Source organism: Phasianus colchicus, chromosome 1, assembly GCF_987193195.1.
Source record: "Phasianus colchicus chromosome 1, bPhaCol1.hap1.1, whole genome shotgun sequence".
Classification (NCBI taxonomy): Eukaryota; Metazoa; Chordata; class Aves; order Galliformes; family Phasianidae; genus Phasianus; species Phasianus colchicus.
The window spans coordinates 8,552,414-8,579,330 of NC_143436.1; the positions used below are offsets into that span (position 1 = coordinate 8,552,414).

Below are 26,917 nucleotides of genomic sequence, written 5' to 3' on the forward strand. Positions count from 1 at the left end.
AATCGGAAGGCGAGCTCGCATCATGCCAGCCAATCGGAAGCACGCAGAGGGAGAGGCGGGAGCAAGGGCTTAAAAGGGCAACGGCGGGAAGCGGTTGCTTAGCAACGGCGCGGTGCGGTGGCCGTTGGTGCTGTGAGGAGGAGCCGCCGTCTCCGCCTCGTCCCGGCGGGCACCGAGGTCTCTGAGGACAAGGGCGTGGATGTGGGAGCAGGCTGTGTGGTGGTGATGGGGCGGTGGTAGGGCTGAGAGTCATGGTGATAAGATGGGGATGAAGTCGTTCTGCTGGTGGTGGTGGTGGCAGAGGGGCTGGAGTTGGTGTGATGGGCGTGGGGTGGGGGGTTGCTTTGGGGGTGCTGTGTGGAGACCTTCCTTAGGTGCGATGGGGCAGGAATTGCATCGGTTGGGGCTTGGCTGCCTTTAGGCCTCGGGCTTCAGAGCAGGGTTTGGATCTCATGGTTGGGTGGTGGGAGCCTTGTTCTGCCTTCATGCTGAGCTCTGCCTTAGGAACTGTGGACACAAGGTATATTCTGAGCAGTTTGTTCTACTGTTGGTGGTGGTGACTGTTTAAGTGCAATCTTCTGTTGTACAAGTTCTGTTCTTTTCCGTTGTGAATTTTAAGGAAACAGAAGGAAGAAACTTGGGGAAAGAAGCAGCATTGAGGAGCAGCTGATTTAATGAGAGGCAAATACACAGCTTCAGTAACTTGAAAGAAGTACGTAGTCAGTTACTTCTAGTTTCTCAGCTTTTGGTAGTGCTTAATATTGTTAAGCCAGACACCAATGACTTCAAATATCAGGGAGTTCTTCTGTTCCAGTGCCACAGAAGCAGGCTGCTGTGTTTCACTTTCCATTAGGTAGCTGGTATGAGAGTTATACTTCCAGTAAGTGTGCCCATTCTCACACGTGTACAGCCTGAAAGCATGCACAGACTGAAAACAATGCATTTACTGGCACCAATGTAAATATAAACAGCACTTATATAAACATGAATTATGCAGACCATTTGTCTGATTTTCCCTCTTCAGCTGATCAGGACTGAGGTTCACTTATGAGGTGTCCACACTTTGTTATAAATACACCTGCATTCACAAATCTTTCAAATATTAGCATTTTACACTGGTATCTGTCTCGTCTGACAGTTTCCCATATGTCCAGTAGTTATTTCATGTTCTGGATGAAACTGAAACAAGGGAAAAGAAGAAAAAACTCTGAAAATGAATTAAAAAACAAACAACAAAAAAAACCTTACTATGCAGGTGACAGAGTGCTGACACAGTTTGTCTAGAGAATTTATGGATTCTCCTTCCTAGGAGATCTTCAGAAGCTGCCTGGATGTGATTTGGGGCACCCTGCTCTGGGTGTCCCTGCTTGAGTGGAGGCTGGACCAGATAGAACCAGAGGTCACTGCCAACCTCATCCATTCTTGGACTTTGTTCAGTCAGGGTAGTATCAGGCTTTATAATTTTTATAATTATTGAAGTCACCAACCTGACACTTTATGTGACACTTAGACGTGTTTTTGAGCAGGAAGACCTGTGGGCAAGCAATCCAAAACAATGGTGAGTCAGGAAATGCCAACTGCATCGAGATGTCTTGAAGAACTGCATTCATCAGATGAATTCAGCACATCCTCTAAAGAAGTACTTAAGCCCAGTAACATGTGAGTTATCATAAGATGCTTAATAAGTGCTGAACTATTGTTAATTTAAGATCTAATGCCATTACTTACAGTACAGTCTTTCTCAAGTCCCAGATTGACAGCATATGCAAAATTCTATAATGGCTACGAGAGGGCCCTCTGCAGCAAGAGATGAAAGAATTATTTTGAGATAGCAATACTACACTACAGATTTATAATAAGGATATATACTGAGCATCTAATTTGTATTTGACACCTCATAACTGGGTGTGAAAATTACTTTTTTAAAAATTATTATTACTAAATGACTGCCTTCAATTACAAAACATCAGTAAGAGCTGCAGAGCCCTTACTACTTAATGGTTTGGAGTGCTGAGCTACAAGAAATAGATCAGTGTTGCTAGAAGAAAGTCTTTGTGCATATTTTTTATTGATCTTCAATGAAGCATATGCAGTCAGGGATGAAAGGCCCTTTCTTTCTTTCCCAATGGCTCATACGTTATATGACAGAGATGCAGATTTCAGTTTCCACATTATGGTAGCAATTCTTGATATCATTTTCCTAAAGCAGTGTAAGCTGCAGTTTTTTCTTTACTGGTCTTTCTAACTGACTCATTTGATAAGCCACCAGCTTTCAACTTTTTGAACTCTCAGTTGACATTGGAACTTGCTAAGTAAGGAAATTCTACCTTGTTTGCAAAAGGGTTTTGTGTGGGGAGAGAGTCAGTAGCATCAGTCAGATTTTGGTTGGGCAAGCACTGGCTAGGATGAATGTTGGTAGATTGTGTGCTTTTCTTTCTTACCCCATCCAACTGATTTTTTAGAACCAGTTCTTTGTCATCTTCACTGTGGCCATATAACTGGCAGTGCATTCCTTCCTTCTGTTCCTCATCTATCCTGAATGTTTCATTTTGTGCTTGCCATTTTGGTGTTCCTTCAGTAGGAGGAAAGAAAAACTTGAAAAACTTCCTCTCTCAAAGGAGCAGTGACTATGGACATGCAAAATTTGAAACAATTACTGGGTATTCTTTGTTTATTTATGCATCTCTGTGCACCAGTAAATTTTAGGCAGCGCTGTTAACTCAGGGTGGCAAAAATATCGTGATAACAGTTTCCTAGAGAGAGAAGTATGGGTGTCATGGGTTTGTTTGAGATCGAGTAGTGCATTTAATTTTATTCTGATTGTTTATAATTATTATTTGCCCAGAAAGGTTGTGGACGCCCCATCCCTGGAGGCATTCAAGGCCAGGCTGGATGTGGCTCTGGGCAGCCTGGCGACCCTGCACATAGCAGGGGGGTTGCAACTAGATGATCATTGTGGTCCTTTTCAGCCCAGGCCATTCTGTGTTTTTTTTTTTTTCTTTTTTAATCTCAGACTTGGAGAGGAAGACATTGTATAGGCTGTACTTTATTGTTTCAATTTTGTTCTACCCATCCCTGTTTCATCCTAACAAGATCACTTGCTTTTGTCTTCTCTATTTCCTTTTCAAAAATCTAATTTCAGGAAAATGTCAGAAGTTTCTGCAGCCGTGTCTAAAGCTGACATCAAGCCAAAATCTATACGTCATGCCAAAAAATGGTCAGATGAGATAGAGAACTTATACAGGTTCCAGCAAGCTGGGTACAGAGATGAAGTTGAATATAAACAAGTAAAACAAGTTGATACGGTAAGATTTAAAACTCCGCAAGAGTTCTTACACTGAATTTCTCTCTCATGTTAAATTATTAAATAAAGCTGAACGTGCCTCTTGTTTCCTGTCATTATGCTAGTTTTTGATACAGTTTTTTTTTTTTCCTCCCAGATCTGACTTGAATTCTTGTGCAATTATTAGCCATGCAGAGTAATTTATTTTACGGAAGCAAAATAGAAACATAAGCCAGCCTGGTTTTGTTCCCTATGTCTTACACACTTACAAATATAACATAGGTTTCTTTGAATAGATGTAGCTGCTGTCCAAAAGACTAATTCAGATTTGAAGGAAGGAATATATTAAAGGTAATTCTCTGTGAAGTCTCCCCATATCTCTGCCAATGGGCCTGATAGGAAACACATCCATTGTCCAGGTTGTCCTGTGCTACTGCATAGTAGCATAATCAAATGTCATGCACACTCAAAATTTGGTTTCTATTGAATCTAACCAAAATAGAAATATCTGATGGCAGCTGTTGTGTTACAGGGAGTTGTGTTACAGGCATCTGCCAACAGAACACATCTAGGACTTGGTCTTCTGCTCACTGCAGTTGATGGCAAAACTCCCTAGCACATCAGATGAGAAATTCAATGGTTTCCTGAGATTCAAAAGAACAACAGAGGCTAATAGAGTAAATAATATGCTACCTGCGTTGAATTTCTGTAATTGATCTTCCAAAGCAACATATATAATATGAAACATACAATTGTAAAAGATCTTAACCTCCTGTGTACATAAATGCTGCACTTAGTGTGGTAGGATGAGTCCATTCAAGATTTATGGCAGTATGTAACCACACATAATTAAATCCTCATAAAAGCTGAAAAGCATCACTTATGCTGATTTAAAATGTGTGTTCTGTTGAAACTTGCCAGGATCTGGTGGTTCTTTTCCAACGTACACATTTTGAAATGTTGTATTTACTCCATATTATGATTCCAGACTGCAGTTATGATTAATGATGCAATTACAGCGTAGTTGTAACAAATGTTAAAGCTCTTATCTTCAGACAGAGGATGCACATAATTCAACTGTATGCCGAAGTAATGCAGAATTAAGCTACTGCTTCTGGAACTCTCCAATCAGAGAATGCTGTAGTTTAATATCCTATTCTCAGCTCTGCCTGGAAGAAAGATGGGATTCTTAAGGTTTGGGCTGATCAGAAGTAATTACAGTTGTTCAAACTGGAGATAGCTGTCAAAACCATAAAGCTCTTAAACTAATGGCCGGAGCACTTGTATGTTCAGAGCTTCACAAAGTGAATAATGAACAGCACTATGATAGTGCTGGCGTCCTGCAGGACTGATCCTGCTTATTCGAAGACGTCTCTGATCAAAAAATTATTTATATTAGGCCTGAAAACTCTTTTCTAACATCTTGTTCTCAATCTTTTTAATACTTAAGGAAGCTAATGCAAAGTCTCTTCAGAAACAGTGTTGTTTTCCCATAGACCTATACCCTATATTCTCTACAACACAGGGCACAAGCTTCACTCAGTGCAAACTTGTTCCAGTGAATGAATATCATTTTATTTTCTTTGTAGGTAGAGTGTTGGCCAGAAACTGGATTTGTGAAGAAGCTTCAGAGAAAGGACAACACCTTCTATTATTACAATAAGCAAAGAGAATGTGAAGACAAAGATGTTCATAAAGTGAAAGTTTATGTATACTAATTTTGCTACTTTGCAAAGTTTGTACGTTTTTAAATAAACCTCTTTGTTAGTTAGGATCTGTAAGTAAATGAGATTTGTATAATCCAGCATTTAAAACATAAATATCATTCTTGGATAGAATGGGGAATACAGAACATATCAAATTATTTGGAACATCAAAAAAATAAAAAGCTGCAAAGGGACTTTGTATATTGGGTTTGACTGTGCAAAGTCCATTATAAGTAGACTCATTGATCTTTACTCTGAACAACATAATCTTGTTGATATCAGCTAATGTCAGCTGCAGTCTCTTGGTATAATTAAGGGCTACAAGGCTCCCAGTAAGTCCAAAAGGTTAATTGTAGTGCCCTTGGAGAGGAGCCACAATAACAAGCAGAAAACTTTCTTGTTTTAATTTACTGTTTATTTAGTTATTGTTGTGTCAGATCTATTCCCTGGTATGTTTGCTTAATGTTTCCCTTTCTGCCCTTAGCAGCCCAATTTAGGAGTCTTCCATCAAACGGCTCTACTCAAATAAACTTTCTCACACTGTGTGTTTATCACTGAGACTAACCAGGTCTGTTTCTTTCGATTGTTTCCTCATTTGGAAGTTCTTGATCAGATAACCCTGCTGGAATAAACATTCCCATATGCCACTTCTTGTTAATGAGGGCAACCCACCAAGTTTGTTTCTGGTCACTGCCTTTGTTAACACCAATGGGTCAGGATTTCTGTCTGTAAGTGCTTGTTCTTTTTGTTTGCCTCATCATCCCAATGTTGTGAGGCCCTTAGCCAATTGTACATCAACAAATAAACTGTCTCGCACACCACGTATCCCAACAGCATTCATTGATTAAGAAGGTTATGCTGTTTTATGGAGGAAAAGAAAAAAAACAATTGTGGATTTACATACAGTGGGATCAGGGAGTACAAAACTGCAGAGAGAACTTGGAAAACATCTCAAGTAATATTTAAGAGTGGGTAGCCTACTTAAATGAAAAGGGGGGTTTCTGGGCAGAATTCATCTTACCTGACTTCAAATATCCCCTTGTCAATATCTACAGCTTCTTATTTTACACCCTTTGTTCTGAACAGAGGACAATTGGCTCTTCTGGGCACAATGCAATTCTTGTCAACGTTGGTATGTAGCACCAGCCTGTTGCTGTGCCATCAGCTGTGCAGAAGCTGTCCACAAGTGTTCCTGCATTGAGACAGCTGGTAAATGTGAGGTACTCATAGTTACCTTCACTTTAAGTATAATACTTGAATCTGCCCCAGCTGTGGGTAAGTGAGCTGCTGAAGTTGACTCAAGTAAACCAGTAGCTGTGTTCGTGGTAGTTACAGATGTTATTAATTTCTCCTGTCTTTAGACTAAAGGACAGGATGGTCTCAACCAAGTTTTAGGCATGGATGTAGATGTTGGCAGGACATTATGTATGGCACTGTACATTTTAATATTTATAGGTTAGGGTTATTCTTCACTTGAAAGTAAGGCACAGGCCAGCTCAATGTGCAAGGTAGAGGGCCACAATAAGCAGCATAGATACAATGTTCAAAAGATCTTGTTGTCAATAGGTGGCAGTGTTCTAGTCACCTTATTTAGACGGCTTGGAGATTTTTAGGCTAGATTTGCATTGACTGTATTAGAGCAACAACTGGAAGGTACTCAGAAGCAGCTGTGAAACTTTTTTGCCCCAGGAAGGTCATTGTGTTGTATAAACAGAGTTCTGCAGTGATTGCAACAAAGCATTACTGCAGTTAATTTTAGTTCAGATTTTTTTTTTTTTTCTTTTCGTTTGATTGCTTCGTGCATACTTTGTAACAGAGCCCTTTTTTTTGTGTGTTTTGCAAAGAAATAGCAGGAACAGAACAGTTATAATCCATCCATTTTGTCACTTTACGATTGAGGCTCTCCCTTTTCCCACAGATTCCAAAACAAGAGATCTTCCAGTGGAGGTGGAAAGAGACATTCCCAAAAAACACGTAGATAAATTTATCAGCAGAAATGACTGAATTATTGCCATCAGCACACACACAGTAAGTGAGAATGAATTTGGTGCTGCCGCTTTATCAATCTATAATAAAGACAGAGTTGGGTATTCAAGCAGAATTAAAACAACAGGAAAGTTTTTTAAGCTTATTTTTTCACTATTTTTTAATAAAAACCTTTTTAAATTGAAACAAATGTAAAAGGTTATTCTGTGTTCCCCTCGTTTTACCTGCTGGCACCGAATGTTTTTGCAGTGCTGCAGATTTTTTCTGCATTATGCTTTAAAACAGTGAGCACGCATTTCATACAGCCCACGAGGGCTTCTTTTTGGTTCAGACAAGTAGGACAGCAATTCACACATCCACTTTGGAAATGCTTTTTTTTTTGTATGAGTCGGCAGATTCCTCATGCTTAAAGAGAGCGAGCAGCCTGGATTTTATTACTAACATTTTTTTCTGTTCTGTGTGTGTTGAATCTCACTGTCATATTTAAAAGATTTAACGGGGTGAAAAGGAAAGAAAAGCCCTGTAATCAGTGCAGTTTATGGCATTGCTTTAATCAGCCCCGATGCCATGTTTGAAAGTTCACTCACTCCATTACCAAAAAAGCAGGTCTTGTATTGACGGTGACAGTTTCAGCTAGGCTTGTCCTTTGGCATCCAGACTGTATTCATATTGCAGTACAATTTGTGCCAAATTTAAGATTATTGAAACCATGTTTAAGACCTCAGCTGTGTAACGGCCCTAGCTGTGAAGCCAAAGCAGTTCCTTTTCTGCTGAAAGAGAAACAGATATGGGGCTCTTGCCTGAATTCAGCTTTGTGATCACAAGATAGCATTAATCTAGTGTAAGGCTGCGTGCTTGAGTTATTCCTCCTGAGTGGATTTGGTATTGAGCTCTGCTTGCTGAGGAGGACAAGGAGCAGCAGAACACCCAGGTGCAAGGTTGCCTGTCAGCAAGCCCGACCAGCTGCACAACGTCTGAGGTACTCAGGCTCATCCTAATTCACTTTGTGGCTTTGTAGCAGACAAAGATGGATGCTCTCTGTGTTTGCTGAAGATTGGAAGAGGTGCTAAAACAAACCTTTCCAACACCTACCTTTTGGGCTTTTTGTTTGACAGTTTCAGATGAAATGGCAAGGGTGCAACCCATCTGAATTCATCTGGTCACACTGAGGAAATAAAGCTGTGTTTTTGTATTTTAGGCTGTTTTTCAACGTTTTCAGCCTTTCCTTGAATTCATTATGCAGCTGTATTGTCTGAAAGTGATTCTACAGTTGATTGTCTTACAGTTACAGTTCAACTACCACACAAAATACCAGTGTAAGCATTTCACGGTTCATTTCAGTTCTTGGGTGGACAGTTCCAGTTCTGAAGGTTTTTGAGTCTCAACATTTCAACTTTTAGACATCATTTCCTACTTCCAGGTTGTTGGGAATAGCTTCAAACGTTGTTAAAGAGAACTTGAACTCAGCAGCTGCCAATGTCACCATGCCTCACATTGTTGAAAAAAGAGTAAAGTCCGTCTGGAGACAGTTTGAATGGAAGTGCTGTATTTTCTTTGCAGGTTCTCTCATATTTCCCTGGTTCCACAGGACTCTTCCATGCGCTGCAGTTATTTGTGTTAGGTGCTGCCAGATCAGAGGTCGTTTTGTGAACTCAAAGAACCATGGAATCATAGAACGTGTCGAGTTGGAAGGGACACACCAAAGGTCATTGAGTCCAATTCCCAGCTCCACACAAGACCATCCAACATTCAAACCCTCTGTCTGAGAACAGTTGTCCAAAAACCCCCTGAACTCAGGCAGTTCGAGGCTGTGCCCACTGCCCTGGGCAGTCTGTTCTATGCCCACTGCCCTCTAGTGAAGAAAGTCCCTCAAATCTCATAAAATAACCCATAATATTCATGCTAATCATGTCAACAATTATAAACAAAGGCTGGATTAATTCTTCTCATTGCCCATCAACCACATCAACCAGGAATTCTGGCTTTTTTACTTATCTCTGTTATCACTTGCTTGTTAATATTTGTGTGCATGCTTAGTTCAGCATTATCCTGATATTTGTTATTTCTGTGATTCTAAATAGCCCTTAACCAACATCTCATTGGCCCAGGGCATGGGTCATGGAGACAAAGGGAAAGGAATGCCTAAAAACAGGAAGTGGAGGTCAAGGGAGGAAAGGATAAACGTGTGTAGGGAGTCAGCCAAAAGATGCACAGAGCTTTGGTGAGGCCTTGGCACAGGCAGAAAGGTGTGGATGCCCCATCCCTGGAGGTGCAGAAGGCCAGGGCCCCCCTTGGGCAGCTTAATCTGGTGAGGAGCAACCAGCCCACAGCAGGGGATTGGAACAGGATCTGCTTTAAGCCCCCTCCTAGTCCAAGCCATTCGGTGACTCTATGATTCTATCATCTGGTACCCACACAAACCTCCTCCCACACTGGCAGTAGTTCCACTCTGGCTGGCTGGGAGGCGGTCCCAGCTCCTTGCTGCAGATGTTAGTCAGATGCCTTGGCAGGAACACCCAAACACCTCATCCAAAGGCACAGTGCCCTGCCTGGGCTGCTCTGTTGGCAGGGGACAGAGCACGAAGCAAGGCATCACGTGCAGCTGCTTCTTTGGGTTTGCTCAGCGTGCCCAGGAGGTGTCAGATCAATAAGGAACATCATTACACTTGCAACTACAGAGACAGATTTGTTTAAAAGTCACTGGATTCATATTTTGTCAGAGCAGAGCACTATTTCAACAGAGAAGGGAGATTTATGTATCTGGAGGATGAGTTCAGATACAAAATCAGAGTATCATTAAGGCTGAAAAAGACCACTAAGATCATACAGTCCAACCATCAGCCCATCCCCACCATGCCCTCTGACCCATCCCTCAGTGCCACATCTGCCCTTTTTTTGAACACTTCCAGGGATGGTGATTCCACCACCTCCCTGGGCAGCCCGTGCCAATGCCTCACCGTTCTTCCTGAGAAGAAATACTTGCTTATATCCAACCTGAACCTCCACTGGCTCAACTTGAGGCCATTCCCTCTCATCTTATGGCTGTGTTACCTGTGGAAGCAGCTGGTGTGGGTTGGAGCACCTTCCCCTGCTCTTCACAGGGAAGCACACAGCCGTGCCTCTGCTCACAGCCTGCCAGGAAAATGAAGAAAGAGAAGAGCTGGATGCTACTTGTACATATATCACATGCAAAAGAGGGAAAATTTCATTATTAATATTTATATTTAATGAAGTATTTCTCCATCTGAAGATATTTTTTTCCCCCCAAAAAATGATTTCTGTCGATCTGCCTTCAAATGCTGTGACCTTCAGTTGAGATTTCATGATGGGAAGAAGCAGATGGCAAAGCCAGCAAGGGATGCCATGGGATGGGGCTGCGTGCTGAATCTGTGAGCCCACGTCTCCCTCTGCTGACTGCTTCCTGGCTCCCACAGCCCCTTCCCTTATCGTATAGGATAAAAAGGCGGTGATTTTTGTTACTGTTTTTTCTCCTGCTGACGGATGAACGCCCTCCCCACATTCCAGCTGCTGACCACAGCACACGTGCAAAAGGAGCTCCTCACATCAGCCCCCAGCACCGGGTCCCAGTGTGTGTCATCTTAGCAATGCTGACTCCACTTTGGGTCTCAGTGCCACTGGATCTCCCCATTCACTGTGAAATAATGCATGAATCCTCAGCTAAAGGAAGATGTCCAATTACAGTAAGGAAGAGACTCAAGGCAAGTTGCTATAAGCCAGGAGAAGCAAGAAAGAACCCTTTGCTGGGTTATTGCATTAAAGATGGATTATGCTAGAAATGCCCATGCAGAATTTGGAATTTGTTTTCTTTTTCAGTTTGAAAGTGTCTGTAATTCCACTCAGTGCCAGTTTAGAGACCCCTCAGTCCTTACATGCATCCATGAGTACAGCTAGCCCTGGTAAGTGCTCTACAAAAAGGACCTGGCTCCTGCTTTTCCCCACAGATAACCTTCAGAAACCCTCAGCGGGGCACATCTGTGCAGCACATGCAAAATCAAACGTACAGCCTTAACGTGGACAAAATCGCATCCCTCATCATGCAGGGGACACCAGTGATACTGCCAGCCCTTCTGCTCGTGGCAGAACCATAGAATCATGAGCAATGGCTCATCTTGGAAGGGACCTTAAAGCCCATCCAGCTCCAAGCACCACCCATGGGCAGGGTTGTCAACCACTAGACCAAGCACCAGCTCAGGCTGCCCGTGGCCCCATGCAGCCTGGCCTTGAGCACCTCCAGAGATGGAGTATCCACAGCTTCTCTGCACCTGAACACCAGGTTCCTTGGAAGGACCTGCAGAGACCACAGCTCAGTGATGAGCTCAGGAAGAACTATGCAGACATGGCACAGACCTCCAGCAGATGGGGTTGTGCAGGCAGCAGCATCACTGATGAGGATATATAATTAGCCTTGGGATTGAATAAAATTTTCATGTGTGTGCTGAATGAAGTCTTCACCCAGAAAGGAGAAAAAGCCACACGATGGCCTTCAGAATAAATAAAATATTAAAGGAGAGATTATGTATACTATTTATGAATTTGTGGTGCTGATGTTCTGAACAGAATCCAAAGCTCTCTGCGATTTATGGGCCCAATCTATTTGTTGGGAGCAATGCCAGGGCTGTTTTTGAGCAAGGAAAGCTCAAGCATAGGGAGTAAACCTTGAAACAGCGCAGGCACTTCAACACAGCCAGTTATGATAGAACCATAGAATGGCCTGGGTTGGAACTTAAACCCCACCCAGCTCCAACCCCTGCCATGGGCTGGGTGCCCCCACCAGCTCAGGCTGCCCAGGGCCCATCCAGCCTGGCTGTGAGCACCTCCAGGGATGGAGCACCCACAGCTTCTCTGGGCAGCAGTGCCAGTGCCTCCCCGCCTGATAGATGAGAGATGTAATGCATCTTAAACAGGAGCAAGGGAAGAGAAATTGCATCCAACCTGACCACAACAAACCATGAGAAACCATCTGAGATGTCTTTTTGTATTATTTTTCCCATTAAAACACAGTTAGCCTTTTACTACAGAGAAACTTTTCTACTCTTCACCAAAAATTGATATATGTTCTTTAAATTGTACAAAGCAGTGACTCAGTGTTATGGGGCAATAAAATTGTGGCAGTCACAAACATGCTTGTTTTGAACTTGATGGTGACAGTTTGTTGTTCTTATTTTTTTTTTATATTTGGTTTGATTCAGTTTTTGCAAATGGGGCAAATCATTCAGTGGCTGGACAAGATGACCTTAATGGTCTTTTCCAACCTTAATGATTCTGTGATTCTATTACTTTATAATTAGTTCTATTCTGCCACATAGTCAAGAGGGCACAGGGGATCCCCTGAGCTTAGAAATGTGACAAAAAAAAATCCTAAACCACAGCTCTGTTGCATGATGTTGCATCAGTGAGCATTGGTGGAAACGCCCATGTTCATCACCCTCCCACGTAAGGTATGAGATGAGATACACACTAAGGGTATTTCTAGCATTTGTTCTGTGGATGAGATGTATTTTGACTGCTAACATAAATGTTAGGCTGGATTAAATGTTAAGGAGTTTAACCCCATATGCCAGTGCTGGAGGCATGATCCCACTTTTCAGGGGAGACTTCATGTTTGACAGATGTTGAAAGATGAGCTCAGAAGGTAAGGGCAGAGTGAAAACTAAACCCATAGCACAGGCTGAGCCTGCGCTCACATTCATGATGCCAGTGGGATTTGTGATGCTGGAGCTCTGGCTGTGGGTGTGAGGCCACACCAAATGCATTTATGTGCAACAGTATCTGCTGCCAAATCATCTTTTTGCTGAGCTTGGATCTGTGGAAAGCAGACATTGCTGAAAAGGACATCTGATTTCCAGTGCTGATTCCCTTTTCTCACCTTATTTTATTTCTCATGAGCCAACCAAACTTCATCCTTTAAGCAGTTTTGTTTTCTGTTCCCACAGCTCCATCTGAAGGGCTGTCCTGAGCTTCCCTCCTTTGACAGGCTGAAATCTCCCAGTCTGAACATCATTCACAGCCATTTGCTTCCATGCCAGCAAAACCCATTAGCTTAAATATTTAGCTTGTTCCCTAGCATTTACTCCTTCTCATTGTAGAATAAACCCACAAAATCTCTTCTTGGCCACTCAGCAGCCAAGCTGAACTTTCCAGTCTTCTCATGTGAGACAGCCCCTGCCTGGTCATACATCCTGCTACCAACCAGTGTTCTCCCCTGCGGACTCCTGCTACAAAGAATTATTCATCTCTGGCCTCTGAAGGATTCAGCTGTGTGTGCAACTCGTGGATGGGGCCACGTGCAACATCCCAGAGGTCCCACTGAGATACGTGCTGCTGGGGGGTATCACCTCCTGCAAAATCAGACCCACAGGACATTGCTTGCATAATGATCCAAACATGTCCAGTTGGGAAAGAAGACACAGCTCTGTGAGACACTGCGTTTGCCAAACAAGTGTTGCCATCCAGTGAAAGAGACATAATTTATCATAGAATCACAGCCATAGGGAGCCTTGAACTGAGCTGTACAAGTGAAACCAATATTGAAACAGCAGGTATCTACAGGGGGGCTATGGGGAAGAAGGGGACAGACTCTTTATCAGAGTTGGTTGGGACAGGATAAGGGGAAATGGTTTCAAACTAAAAGAGGGCAGAATTAGATATAAGATATAAGAAAAAAGTTTTTTTTACAATAAGGGCAGTGAAGCACTGAAACAAGTTGCCCAGAGATGTGATGGGTGCCCCATCCCTGGAGATACACAAGGTCAGGCTGGATGAAGCTCTGTGCACCCAATGGAGCTGTAGATGTGCCTGTTCATTGCAGGGGAGTTGGACCAGATGACCTCTAAAGGGCCTCTTCCAACTCAAAGCATTCCATGATTCTAAATGGTTGTATTGGTCTAATGAAACCCAACCACTGTAGAGTGAGCTGAAGTGCAATGATTGGTGTCTTCAGCTCCTCCATCAGCATTACAGATGCTATGCATGTTCAGTGAGGGTTGGTGCTTTCATCAGTTTGTGGCTGGATTTCATATCTGTTCTAAATTATTAGTATTTAATTGGCAGAGAAAGTTGTGCCCATTTTTAGCCATAACTCCACGACCAAATGCAGCACACAACACCGGGGCAGCCACAACTCCTGTCCTCCAGCAATGAGGTGCATCCCTGGCTCCAGCCAGACCTGCCCAACCCTTGGAACTGATCCGGGCAGAGCTCAGGTATAGAAACAAGAGCTGAAATACCAATGCAAAACTAACTGTAACATTTCCATATGTCGAGAGCACTTGCTCAACCTATGGGATTTATTTTCTGAGCAGATCAAGATGACGTGAAGAGCCCTCCACAAGACCCTTCTTCACCAACCAGTGAGCGTGGGAGCAAACGCCTGAGGGCTGGAGGAGATTTTCTGACTTCCATCCAGCGCTTCAGCTCAGGACAAAGGCAGGCTCAGAAAACCCTCCATCATTTGATTGAACTTCTCTTTCATCTCTGAAGCTGGAGTGCTTTGGTCTTCAAACGCGGTGACCGTGAGAGGGGAGAGGCCAAGTGGAGATGAAGAGCACTTGGGCCCTGTGTACACAGCGTGCGCCCCAAAGCTGAGGGCCCAGCATCCCCTCCAGCTCCCATAGCTGAGATATTTTGCAATAAAAGTGCCCGGTTCCCTGGCTCAGGAGTTGGGAGCTCCCATGAGTGGTGACCTCTGGCTCAAAAGGGACTTGGGATGGTTGGGTTCATCCAAACTGGAGCCTCAAGCAAATGAAACACATCGTTGGTGGGGGATTTTGTTTATTTCTCTGTTTTATTTTCATCCTAAAATGCACTTGGAGAAATGCTGCCGTGATTATCTGGGGTAGTCACGAGGAAACATATTTTGTGAGACAAACTGAGGGAGTTACAAACAGTAAGAAAAACAATCAGGATTTCATGCACCCAAACCCACTGTCAGAGGTGAAGAAGCTGCTGCAAATTATATGGTAAGTAGAGGCTGGGAAGGTCTGTGCTGGAGTTCACCTGGCAAACACGAGGGATGCATAGAGCACAATGTTCCACTGCCACAAATGTCTGCTCTAGCAATAACCACTCCCTTGTAGCTACTTCATGTACTCAGCACAGGGAAAAGGAAGACCCCAAAGCTCATCATTTTTGAGCTCATCAGATGTTTTTTAAAAAAAAACAATAGTTTTAATCTGTTGAAATCACAATATCAGCTTCAGTAATTAGATCTGCTTAAATAACACAGGATCAGTGCAGTGACATTCACCTGCATTGTGGTGCTAATCTGGGCAGTTTCCTTTGGCAGCATGATTGGAAAACTTTCAGAAAGGAAAATGATGAGTTGGGATGGGATGGCATGGGATGGGATGGCATGGGATGGCATGGAATGGCATGGGATGGCATGGGATGAGATGGAATAGTATAGGGTCAGTATGGTGACATTCAGCTGCATTGTGCTGCCAAGCTGGGCAGGTTCCTTCTACAACATAAGCTGAAAACTTTCAGAAAAGAAAATGATGGGATGAGATGGGACAGGATGGGATGGAATGAGACGAGATCACAGAATCATAGAATCACCAAGGTTGGAAAAGACCTACAAGATCATCCAGTCCAATCATCCATCTATCACCAGTAGTGCTCACTAAACCATGTCCCTCAACACAACATCCAAACGTTCCTTGAACACCTCCAGGGTCGGTGACTCCACCACCTCCCTGGGCAGCCCATTCCAGTGCCTGACCACTCTTTCAGAGAAGTAGTATTTCCTAACATCCAGCCTAAATCTCCCCAGGCGCAGCTTGAAGCCATTCCCTCTAGTCCTATCACCAGTTACACAAGAGGCCAGCCCCCAGCTCACCACAACCTCCCTTCAGGTGGTTATAGAGAGCAATAAGGTCTCCCCTGAGCCTCCTTTCTCCAGACTGAACAATCCCAGCTCCTTCAGCCGCTCTTCATCAGGCCTGTGCTACCAGATGATAAAGGATGAGATTGGATGGAATGGAATGGAATGGAATGGAATGGAATGGAATGGAATGGAATGGAATGGGATGGGATGGGATGGGATGGGATGGGATGGGATGGGACGGGGTGGGATGGAGTGGGGTGGGGTGGGGTGGGGTGGAGTGGAGTGGGATGAGATTGATGGTATAGGGTGGGATGGGATGAGATGCAGTGGGATGGAGGAATAGAATTATAGAATAGAGTAGAATAGAGTAGAATAGAGTAGAGTAGAGTAGAGTAGAGTAGAGTAGAGTAGAATAGAATAGAATAGAATAGAATAGAATAGAATAGAATAGAATAGAATAGAATAGAATAGAATAGAATAGGAAGATGTCCGGGGGACTGGAGCACCTCCCCTATAAAGACAGGCTGGGGGAGCTGGGCTTGTTCAGCCCGGAGAAAAGAAGGCTGCGGGGTGACCTCATTGCAGCCTTTCAGTACCTAAAGGGAGCCTACAGACAGGAGGGGAATCAATTCTCTGAAAGGTAGATAATGGCAGGACAAGGGGAAATGGTTTTAAGTTGAGGGAGGGGAGATTTAGGTTGGATGTCAGGTGGAAGTTCTTTACAGAGAGAGTGGTGAGGTGCTGGAACAGGCTGCCCAGAGAGGCTGTGGATGCCCCGTCCCTGGAGGTGTTCAAGGCCAGGTTGGATGGGGCCCTGGGCAGCCTGGTCTGGTATTAGGTGGGATGGTTGGTGGCCCTGCATGTGGCGGAGGATTGGAGATTCATGATCCTTGAGGTCCCTTCTAACCCAGGCCATTCTGTGATTCTGTAATTCTGAGAACAGAATAGCACAGAACAGAAATGGAAAAAAAAAAAAAAAAAAAAAAAAAAAAAAAAAAAAAAAAAAGTAGAATAGAATAGGAACAAAATAGAATGGAGTGGAATGGAACGGAATGGAACAGAACAAAATAAATGAAGTAATTAAAGAATAAAATAAATGAAGTAATTAAAAAAAAACAAACCCAACATAACAGAACGGCGATCGCTCCTTCCCCTCCCCCCCCCCCGCTTCCTCCCCTCACCCTCTGGGCCCCGCGGTCGGGCCGTTCAGCACCTGCGTGCGGCCGCAGCCGTGTGTGTGTGTGTGTGTCTGTCTGTCTGTGTGTCTGTGCGTCTGTGCGTCTGTGTGTGTGAGCAGAGCGGGGCCGGACCGGCAGCGGGGGCGGCGCCGCGGGCGGCGAAGCGGAGCGGAGCGGTGCGGGCGCGGAGCGGTGCGGCTCACGGAGCGCAGCATGAGGGCGCGCCCCCCCCGGGCTGCCCCAGCGCCCCCCCGCTATGGAGGGTTTCGCCGCCCGGAGTTACGGCACGGGAGGGCCGGACAACCGCCCGCTGTTCGGGGAGACCTCGACCAGGGTAAGGGCTGCGGCCGGGGGAGGGGGAAAAGGGGGGGACGCGGATGGGCTTTGCTGGAGGAGTACCCCGGTAATGATGTCCCGTAGAGACAAACAGCCCCAAATAAGGAGGAGTATCTTCCCCCCGGCACCCCCGGGACAGCAACAGAAAGCAAAGAAATGACTGCGAAGCTGCCCGCAAAAGGAAGAAAAACAGAAAGACGCTGCCGGATTGTGAGAAAAACAACACCCTTTGAATGTGCGGAATGGCAAAACCAATGTATGCGCTCTCCTAAGGAGTCCCTGCCGACAAACATGCGCTGCTCACGCAGCAAAACCCCGACCCAGAAACTGATGTGAGGATGGACCCCCAAAGCAGGGCTGCTCCCACATAAAGAGGAGACTCCAGGATCCCCCCACAGCCCGAACTTCCACTGTCACTGCAGGGCAGTTGGACTGTTTGGCCTTCAGAGGTCCCTTCCGACTCTAAGGATTCTATGATTCTGTGTGATGTTAATAGTGGGCACAGCCTGGCAGCACTGGGACGCAGCGCAGTAGGACTGGCTGGGCAGGGCTCCTTCCAGATAGGCAAACCCCAAATTCATCATAGAATCATAGAGCCAAAGAATAGCTGGGGCTGGAAGGGAACTCAGAGCCCACCCGGCTCCAAGCCCTGCCGTGGGCTGGCTGCCCCATCCAGCCTGGCCTTGAGCATCTCCAGGGATGGGACAGAACTCTCCATCCCTGGGCAGGCCTTTGGTCCCAGACTTCTCATCTCTCTCCTGTTGCTGCTCCGCGTGCAGTGGGGAGCAGTCAATAAAAACCACCGGGCGTTAATTTGAGTTCGTGTGCTGCGTTGTGGATCCAGCATCCTGCACATCTCCTCCCTGCCCATCTGCTGTGTTTGGTTTTTGGAAACATGCAGCATGGGACAGGCAGAGGTCCACGTATCCGTGGCAGCGCCGGACAAAGGATCTCTGTGCTGGTGCTGAATGGTGCCTTGGGAATTCCCAGGGTTGCTTAGGAACAAATGCCGGAGGGGTCCGAGTGAGAGCTGACTGTGCCTCAAGATGGGAGCGGGTTTGGAGGAGCACCAGGGCACGAATGGGGCTGGTGGGGATTTCTGGGTGGGTGGTGGGTGCCTTGATGTGCTGTAGGGATGGGGAATGGGACGGGGCAGGGAGGTGGCCTTGGCCATGGGATGGTGATAGTGGTGGGACCTGTGGGAATGGCATGGAGCTGCCAAGGGAGGGGCAGGGGGTGTTAGGGTCTGCACCAGAGGGCGGTGAGCATGGAAAAAGGCCAGGGCAGCCTGAGCTCAAAGTTCAAGTTTGGCCAACACTCTCAGACATAGGGTTTGGATTTTGGGAGGCCCTGAGGAGCTGGGAGTTGGGCTTAATGATCCTTGTGGGACACTTTCCAACCTGAGATGTTCTATAAGTGTGGTGCTGCTGTGCTTTGGTGGGCTCAGAGCTGAGCTGGCGGAGCATCAGGGACCATGGAGGTCTGCAGAAATGGCTTCGGGATGTCAGGGGCAGCGCCCAGGTGCAGCCATATGGAAGTTATCAGTATGGGGAGATGGAGATTCTGCTGCTGTTACTATGGCTGCAGCGCTGGGTAGCACACAGTGCAAAATGAAGGCAGGAGAGGCTATGTGACAATAGGCAAAGCAGGTGTGGGATTTCTAGAGGATGAAGTTAAAAGAGGAAGCTGCTCATGTTGCTTTGTGGTGGGAACGTTTCAGTATAGCTGAGTGGGCACTGATTGGTGCAGGTGGGAGCAGAAGGCAGTTAGGAGGCTGAGCAGCACAGGGTGGTGATGAGGAGATGGTGGAGGCACGGCAGACATGTGGCTGGAGGAGCTGAGCTTGGTTCCTGTAGTGTATAGGGTCATAGTGTCTGCAGTTCCGTGCAGTGTCACCTGGCTGTAGGCTAAGGTGTCCTCTATGGCTGTGATAGGCTGGAGTCATGCTGGGAGTACTGCTGGCCATCTGGAGCTGTTGATGTGAGATGTGACAATGGCTCTTCCATCATGCCTGTGGGTCACGGAATCATAGAACGGCTTGGGTTGGAAGGGACCTTAAACCCACCCAGCTCCAACCCCTGCCATGGGTTGTTTGCCTCCCACCAGCTCAGGCTGCCCAGGGCCCATCCAACCTGACCTTGAGCACCTCCAGGGATGGGACATCCCCATCATAAATGAGTCCCCACGTTCAGGCTGTGCTGGCACAGGCAGTCTTCCTGCTTAGCTCCGAGCAGCCCGTACGCTCACGGCTTGGATGTGCAAGTCTAATAATAAAGTGATGCAGATCCCGGAGGAAAGTCTCCCTAGAGTGGTGAATGGTGCTGCTAGTTGGAAACCACCCATCACTGTCCCAGTCTGTGCTCTGGGACATGGCCCGGAGGTGAAAGGCTCCATCATCCCCAATCCCCTTTAGCCGTCTCGGCCTCTGCTCGTGTATTTTTAACCTTTTTGCTGTGCTAAGCTGCCCGGAGCTGAAGTGGCCGCGGGGAACACAGCCTGTCAGTGCTCTGCCAAGCCCGGGATTTCAGGATCAGTGCCTCTAATCTCTGTAACCTGAAATACCTTGTTCCACCAGTGGCCTGCTTGGAAAATTTCAGCACTCACAGGAAACCCTGACCCACAGGGACTGGTGCCATGTGGCAGAGTGTTGTGCTGCTGGTGCCTGAATGCAGGTTCTGTTCCCCCTCTCCAACCTGAGACACTCAAGGTCAGGCTGGATGGAGCTCAGAGCAACCTGATCTAGCTGTGGATGTCCCTGTTCAGTGCAGGGGGTTGAACTAGGTGGCCTTTAAGGGTCCCTTCCAACTCAAACAATTCTACGATCGTGCTGTCACTCTCAGGCAGTGAGGCTAAAACGCATTTTTTTTTGATAACAGGAATGCTCACTGATTCAGTGCTCTATGTCTGGTTTATGTGCATTTTGGCGTGTGTGTAATTCTCCTCTCTCCTCTTTAGGACAGGATCATCAATTTAGTTGTTGGCAGCCTGACGTTCCTGCTGCTTCTAGTAAGTACCCCATGTCCCGTTCTGCATGTCTCCTGTAGGTGATCAGGTGAAAACCAGAAGCCAGTGCTGATTATGCTCCCAGAAAACCCATCCTTGAGTTTTCGAGTGAAAGTGTCCCTTAGATGCCTGTGGCCTGGTTGCTACACAGCTTTCTGAGCTTTTGCCAGCATGACATTATAGGGCTGATAGTACTGAAGCAACCCCAGCTGATAAGGATGGGAGCTTATGTCCGTGCCATGCCAAGGTATAGAGGGCTTAATCCAGGAGATTGGTTGTTTTCTCTTTACATCTCTCTATGTATAGATACATACATGTTTTTTTAAAGAAGTCACTAGGTCTCAAGCTATGTCTTCCCCACACTTTCAAGACAGACCAACCACCACAACAAATGGAGTGTTGGTTCTGTAGTGTATGGGAGGAGACAGGGATGGGCTGGGGAGAAACTATAAGGGTGGCTGTAGGGAAGGTTGGCTTCCACACCTGGTCTGTGTGCACTCCTGTGCCTGCTGGCTTCCTTGGAGTTGACGTCTCACCCTGGGGAGGCTGATGGTCTCTGGGTTTCCAAGCGTTGATGAGAAACTTGACAGGCAGCTGTGGTGCTCAGCCAATGTGGAGAACCTTGCATCTTCACAGAGATGAAGGTTGGAGAGATCAACTTTTTCATCTGTGTTTTCCTCCTTACAGGTCACTTTGATCAGTGCTTTTGTCTTCCCACAACTACCTCCAAAACCTGTGAATATATTTTTTGCTATCTGCATCTTCTTGTGTTGCATTTCTGCCGGCATACTTGTAAGTACCTCATCTGCTGTGCATGCTTTCATGCGTCACTGTGTGGAACATGAATAAAAACTTGTTTACGTGATGCCTTTTACTTTCTTACACTCCTGAGAGACTGGTGAGATCTCACTGCTCTCACAGGAGGCCTTGCTAATGCACCTCTTCCAAGGTCAGCTTTAGGTCACACTGCACAACCCAGATGTGTTTCTAGTTAACTTTTCACACTGCCCAATTCCTCCTCCTACAAAGGGAAGAGGAGCAGAATGGGGACAGGCATGGACAGGTTACCTTTCCCCTTAAATTTTGATTTGTGTGAGTCAAAAAACACCATTTCAGTTGGCTTCATTTTTTAGTGACTTGAAGACCATTTGTCCTTTTACAATCAGCTTACTGCCAGTTTTATTTTCTGTTTGCAGAACAAGTGTACTCCTGCTAATTAGCAGCTGCTTGAGGAAGAGTGCAGGCATGATCTGTAATTACTGTTGTGAAACTTTGGTGGCAGCTGTTTTTGTGAGTTGTGGCGTTGCAACGTCAGCAATCTTACAATGCAGCAATGTGGATTCTGCTGTTCCTCGAATCAGTGTTGCTTAGCCCCAGATGACTGTCTGTATTTCTATGGTCTTGAAAACAGCTTCTAGCTTTGGGAGGACCCTCCCTGTGAGTCATTCAGCAGATAAATCCCCATGTAATTCACAAGATTTTCTGTAATACTACTGTAGGGAAAACAACCAAACACTCCTCAAGCGAGAAGAGGCTGGATATAGAGAAAAAGATTGGATATAAGGAAAAAGTTTTTCACAGGAAGGGCACTGAAGCACTAGAACAGTTAGCTACAGAGGTGGTGGGGAATCCATCCAAGGAGATATCCAAGGTCAGGCTGGATGGGGCTCTGAGCACCTGATCTAGCTGTAGGTTTCCCTGTTCATTCTAGGGGGGTTGGGCTAGATGACCTTTAAGTGTCCTTTCCAACTCATACAATTTTATGATTCTGTGAAAACAAAGTCTCTTCAAGAAATGTGAGAGGACAACCCATGTCTTCATAGAATCATAGAATGGCCCGGGTCGAAAAGGACCTCAAAGGTCATCTAGTTTCAAACCCCCTGCTATGTGCAGGGTCGCCAACCACCAGACCAGGCTGCCCAGAGCCACATCCAGCCTGGCCTTGAATGCCTGCAGGGATGGGGCATCCACAGCATCCTTGGGCTTTTCCAGTGCTTCACCACCCTCTGTGTGGAAAAACTTCCTCCTAATATCTAACCTAAACCTCCTGTCTCAGTGTAAGACCATTCCCCCTTGTCCTATCACTATCCACACTGGTAAACAGCCGTTCCCCCTCCTGTTTGTACACTCCCTTCAAGTACTGGAAGGCCACAGTGAGATCTCCCTGGAGCCTTCTCTTCTCCAAGCTAAACAAACCCAGTTCCCCCAACCTTTCCTCATAGGAGAGGTGCTCCAACCCTTTGATCATCTTAGTGGCCCTCCTTCTGGACTCCTTCCAAGAGTTCATGGCCAACCTGATACCTTGGTTTCACTGACAGTCATATTTCGGAGGAAACCACCTTGCCAAATTCTTGTTTGCATATTCCACAAGTATTCAAGGAAAAGAAAAATGCTGTATCTTAACTATTAAGACAATTTGCTGGACTCAATATTTAGTTTTCTCTAGTTGGACAAAGCTAGGTTGCTTAAGAAAAAAACAAACAAAAAACCCAAACCCACCCAATTCTAGAAGATGCCACTTCAGTTTCTACAGAAAGTTTTGTAGGAAGAAATATCTGACATTTTAACTAATCTAAAAACTCATTCTTTCTTCTAGATCTACTGGTATCGACAGGGAGACCTGGAACCTAAATTCAGGAACCTAATTTACTATGTATTATTCTCTATCGTCATGTTATGTATATGTGCCAACCTGTACTTCCATGAAGTGGGTAAATGACAGGCATTGGGAATACCCAGCGATGACGCTGTTGTATCAGACTGCTTTCAGCTCAGCTCTCAGCTCTACCTGAGACACATAAATGAGTACAGTTAGCCTGAAAGAAGTGGATTGTGCAAGGACAAATCAGTACATGATTTTCATGTAAATGTATATGTAATGTCCCTCTTGTTGGGGAGAATTATTGCCATAAGATGTGACATCCTGCTTTTTTTTGAAGAGCTACTGTTGCACTTAATAAACATTCCAGTTGTACTGATGTTTCTGAATGGCACAAGCTTTTTCATTTTTGGAAAAAAAAAAGCATTTTTTATTACTGTACAAATAAACTGCAGCATTGCAAGGATCTGTAGCAGTATAAATAAATGGCATCTTACAGTTACATAAGACAAATACTCTTTATTTTGTTTAAACTGAATATACAATTACTTCTGTTCCCTAGGCAACCATTTGAAACTACAACTTATTTTTCACATTAACAAAACCACAGACTGAAAAAGACCAACTCTTGATTATGAAGAGCTAATTACAGAAATAAATAAAATAATTTATACATGAGTCTTTAGTTTCTATAGCTTTTACTCTCAGTCCCTAGCTAACAGGCTGCTGCTCAGCCTAGTGTCTGTTGCAATCCTTGAATGTAGGAATTAATTGGCTTCCTTTGCCTCAGGGCTCTGTGCCCAAGTTCTCACAGAGCTATTTCTCCAAGACTTTGCCACCTCCACACCAACCTCCCATCTACTCCCTTGCTGTGTAAATCACCTCTAGAGGTGGCTGGTAGTGTCATGTAAACAGCGAGACCAAACGTTCCAGCATACTCACAACGACCTTCAAAATAGTTCAGGGAGAGGCTGGTGGGTAGTCGTAGCTTCCCTTTCTCATAGGCCTTCCCTTTTTATTCAGCTTAATGTAGTGATGAAGGAAGGAAAACAAAAAAGATTTTCCACAAATGATCTTTCTGAGTTCTCTCCGTTGCCAGCAACGGACTACTCAGGAACAAGCAGACCCGACAAATCCCATAAGCACCTGTCTTAAGTCCTATGCTGTAGACATACTAATGATGAGATGGGAATACAGACCATTTCTTTGCGATGCTACCCATGCTCCCTGAAGTCTTTGATGGAACACATTTCTTCCTGAAATGTAACAGTCTTGCTCCACATATTGCAAGAGTCAGTAAGTGCAGAAATCATCACCCATTCTTCATGAAACATGTGCAAACTATTTCTTGCTGTGGCACTAAGAGGCTACGGTCCACAATCTCTGCCTTCTGTCCAGTTTTTGAGATGTGCAGTTCAGCACAAGTCAGATCAGAATTGACCACGTGGCTCCTAGCAGTGAGCACTGCCAACAGGGAAACACTGGAACACCCTGGCTGGGTCGTAGTACATCAGGCTTCTATTGGCTCCTCTGTAACCCTTCACAAATGAGGTAAATGGCCTGAGCAGAAAAAGTGCACTGTCGTTATTTCAAACTGTAAGTTTCTTTTTAAAGACACAGACTGACTGCTTTCTTTGGAAACGTGGCACAGGGTTGTAACTAATTTCACAATGCAAACACAGTCAATACAAAATGGACATGATTACTGCTTCTCTCAGTGACAGCTCACTAGATCTTCAACATCTTTCGAATCTTCTGAGTCAGGACTGCCCAGTGATGAGCCAATAATGTGTGATCCATCTCCATGATGCTGTAGGATAGGATCTGCCATGAGACACAGTAAATTAGAACTCATCCATTATTTATTGTTCCATTATAACAAAATGTTAAATACCTACGACACAGAAAATGCAGTCTGAGCTTTGGAACAATTTTAGGCAATGTTAACTCAAATGCAACTAGTTCTCAATTTCTAGTTCCAAGTGAAGCCATGACTAATACAGAAGCAACTAGTGTGACCCAGATTTAGACTCCCCAGCTACTGATGCATCAGGCCTAAGGCTGATCCTCAGATGGCTATGCAAGGAGATCCTTCCTCCAGAAAGGATTATTTGTTAGGTGCAGCACTGGGAGAATATTCCTATGCTGTTTCCAAGTATGAGATTACTCCTGGCACTGGAAAATGTGGCGTAAGCTACCAAGCCCTTCCAGGTGAGCACTGTGCAAACATCCCAAAGAGCCCAGCCTCTCACTATGAGAGTAACAAGTGGCAAATTGCATTTCTGATGTCTCCAGTGTTCTCTCAAATGGGAAACCAATATCATTCTATCAGCAGGCATGAAGAAATGTGCACTAAACAGTTACTCATTAGCCTATGTGTACTAATTCAAGGCTCAAGGACAATAGGAACAGCTCAGCAAGTCAGGAAGCACCTGCAATTCTATTGCTTTTCCCATGAGGTTAAGTGAGACTTTCTTCCCCTTCCACTGATATAAGTGAGCTAATCAAATTGGTTAAAGTTTCATAGCAATGATAAGGAAAACAACTCTAGAGAAAGTAAGGATCTGGATCTATGAAGCGCTGTTTAAAGGAACTCAAAAGTGCTATTCTGATGTAGTGAATCCTACAAAGGGACTGTCATACCTGTTAGAGTTGTCAGGGGCAACACTGATTCACTGTCGATATCATCTGATGTCTGGATAAAACCATGGGAAGAAGGAACAATAAGCACAGTCTCATCATCTATTGTAGGCTGATCAACTTGTTCTTCTATTGTTGGAGAACCCAGGTCCTGCAAAACACAGAAGGAAAGGATGTGTGGGTATTATTCTTGGTAGCACAAACAGAACTTTGCTTTGGCCTGCCATACTCCAGAAAAAGCAACAGATGAATTTTATCTCTGTAAGTTGAAATGTCAACATCTGAGCTACTTACTTCAGCATTCGTAGGGTACATTTCATCCTAGGATAGGCATTCAAAATGAGATAAGAGAATTCTACCCTGTGAACAGTATCGGGGACATGGGGAGAGGAAATGAGAGACTGCACAGCAGTGATAAAACCATCTCATGTAAGTAACAAATTCTGTCTATTAACAGGAATAATTAATTCATTCCTCTATTTGCTCCCTAGATGTTCTGAGAGACTGAAGCAATATCTTTATAGCACCTACCAACTCCACAAATGTGATAATAGGTTTACTTGAGCTTAATAACTTTGTCTCATAGCTTCTGTGACAAGTTTTAACTAATGGACACACAGCTCAGAAGACCAATTTTAAATGTTGTGTCTTGTCCTATAATTTGCTGACAGAAGGGTGGCTCAGAACTTTTTTGGTTGAACCACATTATATCAAAAGAATTGGCAACACACTCATTCCTTCCAGCAAGCTGTCAATATCCCTACTTTCTTGTAGTCCCACAGCTGCTGTTGCTGCCTCTTTCCTTGTTGTAGTGCTAGCACTGATAGGAAATAATACACTTGGCTTACATGGTGTCACAGCACACTCCAGTGGACTCCTGGTTCTGCATGTGCAGTGGAAAGACATCCTAGTTAATACTGACAGGGTAACCAGATATTTGAATTCCAGTTTGTGTGTGCAACGTGCGTAAGGTTCATTCAACCTTCAAGAATTACTGATGCAGAACAATAGCAAATGCAGCTGGCAGAGTGAAAATACAGGGATTTATCCCTGTTTTCAGAGGGTACAGGAAATGTTTGTAGAGATAGCAGCCCCTTCTACTCAAGAAAATCTCCAGGTTCCAGTTAGTTATAGGAAAACTGTTTCCTTATATAGTTTCCACAATGTTTTTGCACAGGCAGCATCCTAAATACTTTGTGCTGTGCTGCTGAAGATGAGTTGACTACCTGTGCTGCAGCTCAATGATTTAAGCTCACTCCAGATGCGTACTCATTCATGCAAGGCACAGTGTGCCTGAGCTGCAAAAGTCAGTTTCTGCAGAGAACACAGATAAAAACCTGC

At 44.9% G+C, this 26,917-nt stretch overlaps 3 protein-coding genes across 8 annotated transcripts in view; 2 read left to right on the top strand and 1 right to left on the bottom strand.

The window, feature by feature from the left end:
• The first annotated feature begins 62 nt into the window (after positions 1-62).
• On the top strand, positions 63-5,543 carry MEIG1 (meiosis/spermiogenesis associated 1). 4 transcript variants are annotated; one of them, XM_031590098.2, is made up of 6 exons: positions 63-177; positions 620-712; positions 1,310-1,442; positions 1,511-1,659; positions 3,143-3,305; positions 4,873-5,543. In XM_031590098.2, the coding sequence occupies exons 4-6, from the start codon at positions 1,556-1,558 to the stop codon at positions 4,999-5,001; spliced, it is 396 nt and encodes a 131-aa protein (XP_031445958.1). In that variant the 5' UTR covers positions 63-177; positions 620-712; positions 1,310-1,442; positions 1,511-1,555; the 3' UTR covers positions 5,002-5,543. The 4 variants fall into 4 exon arrangements, with proteins under 4 accessions (XP_031445958.1, XP_031445825.1, XP_031445739.1 ...); XM_031589965.2 differs by having other exon boundaries at positions 1,527-1,659; XM_090135108.1 differs by lacking the exon at positions 63-177 and adding an exon at positions 216-236 and having other exon boundaries at positions 1,527-1,659.
• An 11,467-nt stretch (positions 5,544-17,010) lies between these two features.
• On the top strand, positions 17,011-23,127 carry TMEM243 (transmembrane protein 243). Of its 3 annotated transcripts, none has more exons than XM_031590421.2 (4): positions 17,011-17,332; positions 20,290-20,340; positions 21,025-21,129; positions 22,934-23,127. In XM_031590421.2, the coding sequence occupies exons 1-4, from the start codon at positions 17,255-17,257 to the stop codon at positions 23,054-23,056; spliced, it is 357 nt and encodes a 118-aa protein (XP_031446281.1). In that variant the 5' UTR covers positions 17,011-17,254; the 3' UTR covers positions 23,057-23,127. The 3 variants fall into 3 exon arrangements, with proteins under 3 accessions (XP_031446281.1, XP_031446346.1, XP_089991271.1); XM_031590486.2 differs by lacking the exon at positions 17,011-17,332 and adding an exon at positions 17,343-18,437; XM_090135145.1 differs by lacking the exon at positions 17,011-17,332 and adding an exon at positions 17,343-18,423.
• Positions 23,025-26,917, bottom strand: part of DMTF1 (cyclin D binding myb like transcription factor 1) — a 28,484-nt gene continuing 24,591 nt past the window's right edge. The window contains exons 16-17 of the mRNA XM_031590296.2: positions 25,580-25,727; positions 23,025-24,760 (exon numbers count right to left, since the gene is read on the bottom strand). Of these exons, the coding sequence (XP_031446156.1) occupies positions 24,651-24,760; positions 25,580-25,727 (258 nt within the window). The 3' untranslated portion in view covers positions 23,025-24,650. The remainder of the gene's footprint in view (positions 24,761-25,579; positions 25,728-26,917) is intronic.